Here is an 8,733-nt window from a genome sequence, read left to right on the forward strand (position 1 = left end):
GATAGCCCCACCCCCACCCATCTCCAGGGGTTTCCCACCCCAGAGCTTGGCAACCCTAACTCCCCACCCCACATCGTTCTGAGAATTTGGAGGTATTTGTTTCTTAACCCTGGAAGAATATAGAGCGGGGGGGGGGGGGGGGTCCCCAACCCCTTTAAGTACCTTTGGAATTCTGACCCAGGGGGATGTCCTCTATGCCAGGAGTCTCCCGCGTGGAGAAAGTGAGTAGCGCTCCTACCTGGAAGAGCTTCTGAGTGGCTGCTGGAGATCTGTAAGGTGCCCTGACCCAGATAGCCCAGGCGAGCCCAATCCCGTCAGATCTTGGAAGCTAAGCAGGGTCTTATTTGGCTAGTATTTGGGAGGGCGGCCTCCAAGGAATACCAGGGTTGTGACGCAGAGGCAGGCAATGGCAAAACACCTCTGAAACGTCTCTTGCCTTAAAAAAACCCAAGTCTAGCTCACCACCTAGTGGTACAAAATGCTAAAAGAGCTAGAACTCCTGGCTGCTAGACAGTCTTAGGAGCACCTGGCTATGCTACACACACTGCCATGCGATAATTAACTAGTATGTATGGTTGCCAACCTCCAGGTGGCACCTGGAGATCTCCCGCTACTACAATTGCCCTCCAGACAACCAAGATTAGTTCCCTTGGAGAAAATGGCTGCTTAAGACAGTGGACTCTGTGCCATGATACCCCACTGGGGTCCCTCCCCTCCCCTCCCCAAACCCCACCCTTTCCAGGCTCCACCCTCTAAATCTCCAGGTATTACCCAACCCAGAGCTGGCAGCCCGAGAGATCTGATTGGCTGTGAAGACAACATTCAGACTGGTTCCGCTGCAGCAGCCACCACCCAGTGCTGCTTTTATTCCCTCACATACTCCTCTCTCATGGGGTGTATTTTATTTTGTAAAAAATTGAAATTTAAAATTACCGCTCTTGTCCCCTGCATTTAGCTTCCTCCGAGTAGTCCCACCTCCCATCGATGTGCACCCGTCACCCTGTGTCAGAGTCCCAAAGGCGCCCAGGGGCTGCAGAGGGCTGGGGAGGGGGCTCTGCTCCAGGGAGTGGGATTCATCCTGCACTTGATCTCTCTGTGTGTCATCACAATGTTGTGACCCTGTGAGCCTTTCTGAGGAGGAGGAGAGCGCCTCTCTCAAGGGAAGGCTCGGGGGACTCTTCAGGGTTGCCTGCCTGGCCACACTGACGGGTGGGGCTGCACACAAGTGCTCCCTATGCAAAGCGGGAGGTTCCAGGATTCTACCCCCACCCCACCCCCGGGGCATCCCGTGCTCTGTCCTGAAAGTCAGAGCCTCAGATGCGTGGTGGGCTGGGCTGTGGGGGCCTGAGTCCCTGGAAAGCACTCTCCAGCTTGTGAGCCAAGGACTGCCCTGGGGACACTTCACTGGGCCTCAAACTCAGTGTGACAGGCACCTTCCCAGGAGAGTTGGTTCCCCTCCCCGAGTGCCAGCCTGGTCCACCGCCCTCTTCTCACTGGCACACCGCCGGAGGGCTGCTGCAGCTCTGCCGACTCCCATTCCAGGAGCTCCCGAGGGAGAGGGGGAGAGGGGCTGTGCTGCTCAGTGGCAGAGCGGAGGGGAGGTCCTTTCCATCTCCTGCAGCCTGGCCCCAGGCAGGCAGCATCTCCAGTTCGAAGGAGGGCCAGGCTGCAGGAGATGGAAAGGACCTCCCCTCCGCCTGCCACGCAGAGGCTCTGCCACTGAGCCGCACAGCCCCTCTCCCCCTCTTCCTCGGGAGCTCCTGGAATGGGAGTCGGCAGAGCTGCAGCAGCCCTCCGGCGGTGTGCCAGTGAGAAGAGGGCGGTGGACCAGGCTGGCACTCGGGGAGGGGAACCAACTCTCCTGGGAAGGTGCCTGTCACACTGAGTTTGAGGCCCATGGCAGTCCTTGGCTCACACGCTGGAGAGTGCTTTCCAGGGACTCTGGCCCCCACAGCCCAGCCCACCAGGCATCTGAGGCTCTGACTTTCAGGACAGAGCACGGGATGCCCCGGGGGTGGGGTGGGGGTAGAATCCTGGAACCTCCCGCTTTGCATAGGGAGCACTTGTGTGCAGCCCCACCCGTCAGTGTGGCCAGGCAGGCAACCCTGAAGAGTCCCCCGAGCCTTCCCTTGAGAGAGGCGCTCTCCTCCTCCTCAGAAAGGCTCACAGGGTCACAACATTGTGATGACACACAGAGAGATCAAGTGCAGGATGAATCCCACTCCCTGGAGCAGAGCCCCCTCCCCAGCCCTCTGCAGCCCCTGGGCGCCTTTGGGACTCTGACACAGGGCGACGGGTGCACATCGATGGGAGGTGGGACTACTCGGAGGAAGCTAAATGCAGGGGACAAGAGCGGTAATTTTAAATTTCAATTTTTTACAAAATAAAATACACCCCATGAGAGAGGAGTATGTGAGGGAATAAAAGCAGCACTGGGTGGTGGCAGCTGCCGCGGAACCAGTCTGGATGTCGTCTTCACAGCCAATCAGATCTCTCGGGCTGCCAGCTGGGTTGGGTAATACCTGGAGATTTAGAGGGTGGAGCCTGGAAAGGGTGGGGTTTGGGGAGGGGAGGGACCCCAGCGGGGTATCATGGCACAGAGTCCACTGTCTTAAGCAGCCATTTTCTCCAGGGGAACTAACCTTGGTTGTCTGGAGGGCAATTGTGGTAGCGGGAGATCTCCAGGTGCCACCTGGAGGTTGGCAACCATACATACTAGTTAATTATCGCATGGCAGTGTGTGTAGCATAGCCAGGTGCTCCTAAGACTGTCTAGCAGCCAGGAGTTCTAGCTCTTTTACCATTTTGTACCACTAGGTGGTGAGCTAGACTTGGGTTTTTTTTTTTAAGGGAAGAGGCATTTCAGAGGTGGTTTGCCATTGCCTGCCTCTGTGTCACGGCCCTGGTATTCCGGATACAGTTTTTTTGCTTCCATCAAACAAAGCCACTTCTGTCCGGGGAAAATAAAAAAAATTCGAGCAGAGGAACTCTGAGCACGCACAGAGTGCGCTTCGCTTTGGATGGGAAGCGCTGCTGGCTGTTTTTCAGAAAAGAGTTGTGCCAAGCATGTGCAGAGTGCCATTGGAGCCCCTGCTGATGCATCAGGGCCCTCCTTGGCCGCCCAAGCCCTGGCATCCCACCTCCCCGCCTGACTGCAGGCCTGGGACCTGCCGGAAGGGAGCAGCTGAGGTGGGGCACTTGGGGCAGGGCAGCGGGGAGGGGGAGCACTCCTTGTGGGGGGGTTCTTCCTCCCTCCCCTCTTCAGGATCCCCTCCAGGGGCTTTTTGGTAGGGAACACAAAGCACCTGGGGCTCCCTTGCGCTCTTGTGTGTGTTGTTAGCCCCCAATGATTGACATCTGAGCTAGGCTTGCCAACCTCCTGGTGGTGGCTGGAGATGTCCTGGAATTACTGCTGGTCTCCAGCCTACAGAGGTCAGCTCCCTTGGAGAAAAGGGCTGCTTCAGAGGGTGGATTTTGTGGCACTAGACGCCACTGAGGTCCCTCAGCAGCAGTCTCCACCCCACAAACTCCAGGAATTTTCCAAGCCAGAGTTGGCAACCCTCGGCTTGCCAGCTTCCAGGTGGGGCCTGGAGAGCTCCCAGAATCACAGCTGATCTCCCTTTCCCCTGGAGAAGAGGGCGTGTGTGTGTGTGTGTGTCTCAATGGCACTGTGCCCCACTGGGGTCCCTGTCCTCTCCAGGCTCCAGCCCCAAATCTCCAGGAGTTGCCCAGCCTGGACCTGGCAACCCTCCTCACTTTGCTCCTGTCCATGCACACACACACGCACACACACAAGGACGCAGGTTCCGAACCCGTCCTTGGGATGTGGAGGGAGCAGGCAGGGATTTCCTCTTCCGAATCTGGACCTGAGTGCCAAGTGGGATGATGTGAGGCAATAAAGTTTGTCCCTTGGACAGTGGAAAGGGAGGGGGGACCATGGCCCTCGACTCCCCACCTCTCACCCTTCTCACTCCAGGCTTATTCGGCCGTGATGGCGAAGCCCTCTAGTACAGGTCGGCTACTCAGGATCGGGGCCGTGGCACTCATCGGCGGAGCCCTCCTGCTCCTCTTCGGGGCCATCGGAGCCTTTTACTACTGGAAGGCGAATGACAAAGAGGTAGGGGCCTCCGGAACACAGTCTGGAGCTCATTCTTTTGGGCTGGGGTTGCCAGGTCCAGGTTGGGGGATACCTGGAGATTTCTGGAGCCTGAGGAGGATGGGGTTGGGGGGGGGACTTCAGCAGGCTACAGTGCCATGGAATCTGCCTTCCAAAGCAGCCATTTTCTCCAGGAGAACTGATCTCTGTTGCCTGGAGATCCGTTGTAATAGCAGGAGCTCTCCAGCTGCCACCTGGCGGTTGGCAACCTTAGATTCTGGGCCCAAGGCCACCTCTGGCTCTTCTGGTGAATCATCTGCTTTGGACAACAATCTGTGAAGCTCCCAACAGAGTCCTCAACTGCCTTTCCCAATTGTCCAGACCCCAAACTAAGGTCACCAGATCTGAGTTTGGAAATGCCTGGAGATTTATGGGGTGTGGAGCCTGGAGAGGGTGGGGATTGGGGGAGGGGAGGGACCCCAGCGGGATAGAGGGCCGCAGGGCCCACCCTCCAAAGCAGCCATTTTCTCCAGGGGAACGAAGCTGTGCCCTCTGGAGAGTAGCTGTCATTCTGGGAGTCCTCCAGGCCCCACCAGGAGTTTGGCAACCCTACCACAAACCAACCAGAAAGAGGACTTGGCTGGTTTAAGACAATAGGCTGATTATTTGTTTCTATGTCTGGTTCAGGGCTAAGAGCCACACAGTTGTGCTACAGAATATGATTTCGGGTACCTTTGTTCGGACGGAGGAGTGTTGGACAGCCGGGGTGTGAGTGTGTGCCAATAGCTGCTTTGCATGGAGGGGATTAAATCCACCACCATATGGGGGCATCTGCTGTCCCCCCACACGTAGGACCTCCCTGTAGCTGGGGCTTTTGGAGTATTCCAGATTGTGGAGAGATGCTTCTGTCTAGGGGCTCCCTGCAGACAGGCTGTCCGTGCGGATGCCCTGAGGCAGACACGGTCGCACTCCCGGCAGTCCATGTTACGGCACAGTCACAATTCAGGACTGCTAATCACTTAACTAGATGCCTTCGTAAATAAAACTGTCTTCAGCTGCTTCCTAAAGATCTGCAGGGGGGGGGGCAGGTTCCATAATCGTGGGGCTGTCGTGTGAAAGGACCCTCTCCCCCGTGTGCCCACCAGGCGAGCTTCCTTGAGGGGTGGGACTGCTGGGACGGCCTCTCCCTGCCACCTCAATTCCCCAGCAGAACTCACATGGCTTCAGCATGGGACTGAAGGTGGTATCAGTGTAGCCAATAAGTTCACCTTCTGGGTTATCGCTTGGTACAGTCAGGGGAATATTTGCGAGAGTGTGTCCTTTTTTTTATAAGCCAGGCATCTCACCATCTGCTGTCCGGCCCTGTTTACTGAGCCTGCCTGTAGTCAGGAGGGGTTTGTTGCCCCTGCAGTGAGTATCTGCCAGGCCCCCCCTCATTCCCCAGGGGTATTCTCTGCTACACTGAAAAGCATCTGGTCTGCTCAGTTAAGAGTTCATTGTTAATTTGAACGCTTTCATACTCCGAACCAGCTTCCTCTGTGTACCAAATATTAGGCATCACCTTAATTATTTTCTGTTCATATTTTAAGGACTGCTCTTAAGTCAGGTCGTTGGGGCCTGAGTTGTGCTTTCAAAAACTGCTTGTGGAAATGTTTCCGTTTGGAAGACAGGGCTGTTTCTTCTCCTGTCAGGTTTCATTTCTAGTTTAGCCAGAAAACCTTCGACAAGGAACACAAGCACGCTTCAGATTTCTTCTTGGGTATTTGGCCAAATTCTTCAGGCATTTTATTTTTCTCTCGTTCCAACACGAACATTTCTCCTCTCCTGTGCTTTCAGAGCCAGAGCTCGAGAGCACTGTAGGCACTTCTAGTCATAAAGTTAAGGATTTCATCAATCCTGCAAGCATTCCCCTTTGCCATTCCTGGTGAATTCTCTTCCTCCAGAGAGCGGCTTACCTGGAGGCATTTGGGTAATACTGTGTCCATTGTCAGCCTCCTAGCTTGTGACCGTTTATAACACAGAAACACTCAGTGACATATTGAACTTAGTAGAGGTGGTTTTAAACAGAACTGTCCGTATTTTAATTCTGTTGCTTTAACTGATTAATTAATAATTGTATTCAGAACAGAATACTCTAAAACTGGCCTTAGGTCCCAGAAGGAGGACTTTCTTCGACATACTTTCCCTCAGAATTGCCAGATTCAAGTCCAGCAGCACCTTAGAGACCCACAAGATTTTGCGGGGAATGAACTTTCAAAGCTCCCTTCATCTGATACCCTGAAAATCTTCTTGGTCTCTAAGGAGCTACTGGATTCGAATCTGTTCTACTGCAGACCAACATGGCTGCCCTCTGAAACCTCCCTCAGAATGGTGGCCTTTTGTGCTCTCTTGGCGTTGGTTCTTTTTAAACAGGAGTAGAGTTGTTACCACATTGAAGACGAGATGTGAGATCTGGACCATGGAGATGAGGGAACGAACCCCTTCATGGCTGTGACGTTTACTGGATGGTTAATCACAATTTCTCTGTTTAACTTACCTCATAGAACAAAGTTTGAGTTCAGTGGCGCCTTTAAGACCAGCAAAGTTTTATTCAAGGTATGAGCTTTCGTGTGCAGGCACACTTATTCAGGTACAATGAAATGGAAATAGAAAGAACAGTCAGACATATAGAACCCAGACAATTTATAGCCATATATACTAAGCTTATTATTCTTTTAATCTGTTGAAAACACCTTCATTACTCTGTATGGTGCCCACCCTCTATATTTGTGACATTTCTTTTTCCATTTCATTGTATCGGAAACAGGGTGCCTTGGACACGAAAGCTCCTACCTTGAATAGGACTTTGGTTAGTCTCCAAGGGGCCTGACTGGGTTCAGACTTTGTTCTGCTGCTTCAGACCAACACGGCCCACGGCCCCACCTGGATCTATCCTCACAGAACAAAGTTTGAGTCCAGTGGCACAGCCCGAATTAAACTTCGTTGGTCTTCAAGGTGCCACTGGACTCAAACTTTGTTCTGTAGCTCCAGACCAACATGGCCGACCCCACCTGAATCTTGCCTCACAGAGTTATTTGAGGAACTAGAATGCGATTATGTACACCTGGCTCTCTCACAGCCCTCCCAGGATTTCATCACACTGAAATGGTAAGCTAGTCAGTGCCACTTGCGTGACAGAAGCGGTCATCACAATTATTATCTAAAAGATGTTGCTTTTGATTCCAGCTCTACAACATCCACTACACAATGAGTATTAATGGGAAAGTACAAGAGGCATCAATGGAAATCGATGCTGGAAACAATCTGGAGATCTTTAAAACTGGAAGTGGAAGTGAAGAGGCAACTGAAGTTCACGATTTTCAGATCGTAAGTAAGGCTGCTCCAGCTGTTTCCCCTCCCCAACCCTGCAGGGATGCCCGTGTGCCCCCTTCTTGACTGCCTAGTTGCAGATCTGCTCTAAGTCCAGGAGAACTCCAGGCCCCACCTGGAGGTTGGTAACCCTATTGTATCCCACTACCGCTGTTTTCATAGGTGAGAAGATAGACTTTTTTCACACAGGTAATATGGCTGTGCTGTAATGAAATGGTTCAGAAAGATGCTCAGGCAAAGATATAGGGATGATGGGCTGTACTACTGTCTGTTGCTGTAAGTGTGCTCGCTACTATGTAATTTGTGCATCGTTTAATGTGTCGTGTTTCAGTGCTTATGCTTTGTTTCAGCTCAGTTTCATATTTCTTCTGGTTTTCAAATTTCAGCAATCCAAATTCTATTGCATTGTTTATTGGACATCCCAACTTGTTGTGGGTATTGACTTGCACTGTACAGTCCACCTTGAGTCTCAGAAAGATGGACTGTAAATAAGGCAGATAAAATAGGCTTCCAGAGCCCCCAGAGATTCCCAAAATACAGGATGCCTGTCACTGTTCTAGAGCAATGGCTGATAATATACAGATATTTTGGTAAATAGTGAGGCTCCACAAAAAGCTGTGTGGATCTCCTGTACAAGAGGCTAGAATTGTCACTCCAGCAGCCCAAATGGCATTTTCACATGGAACATCTTGCTGCGTTGACATGACCTATGGTGAATTTATTGCTGGATATTGTGTTGTTGTGTTCCTCTGTCACATACAACGCAGTGACGCATGGACTCTCGCTTGTAGGGCAAGTTGGCTGTCATGTCCACTCTGTTTCCAGTGGACCCTTCCACCCTCCTAAATATTTGCAGGACTGAATTGCACAAGTAGTAGGGCTGCATTCAAGTCCAGTTGCACTGTAGAGACCAATAAGATTTTTGGGAAGCGAGACAAATCTCCCTTTGTCAGATAGTAGTAGGAATAGAGTTCTCTAAGTCCTTATGGTGGAAAGGTGGAAACTGCTGTCAAGTCACAGCTGACCGATGACGACCACTGCTGGGGTTTCCAAGGCAAGGGACAGATCAGAGGTGGCTTGCCATGGCCTGGCTCCGCTTCATATCCCTGGTATTCCTTGGAGGTTGCCCACCAAATAGTAGCCAGGACTGACCCTGCTTAGCTTCCGAGATATGGTGAGATTGGGCTAATCTGTTCTGTCCAGGTCAGGGCCTGAGTCCTTATACCCAGGGGTCATTTTGTGGAAAAAGAGGTGCAGGAGCTCATTAGC

General features: G+C 52.4%; 1 protein-coding gene across 1 annotated transcript in view; it reads left to right on the forward strand.

Annotated features, from left to right (window-relative positions):
- LECT1 (leukocyte cell derived chemotaxin 1) overlaps window positions 1-8,733 on the forward strand; it is a 32,489-nt gene that overhangs the window by 1,098 nt on the left and 22,658 nt on the right. Inside the window, exons 3-5 of the mRNA XM_015427857.1 lie at window positions 1,758-1,808; window positions 3,976-4,116; window positions 7,321-7,461. Coding sequence (XP_015283343.1) covers window positions 1,758-1,808; window positions 3,976-4,116; window positions 7,321-7,461 — 333 coding nt within the window. The remainder of the gene's footprint in view (window positions 1-1,757; window positions 1,809-3,975; window positions 4,117-7,320; window positions 7,462-8,733) is intronic.

Source organism: Gekko japonicus, unplaced genomic scaffold, assembly GCF_001447785.1.
Source record: "Gekko japonicus isolate JY-2015 unplaced genomic scaffold, Gekko_japonicus_V1.1 scaffold694, whole genome shotgun sequence".
Lineage (NCBI taxonomy): Eukaryota > Metazoa > Chordata > Lepidosauria > Squamata > Gekkonidae > Gekko > Gekko japonicus.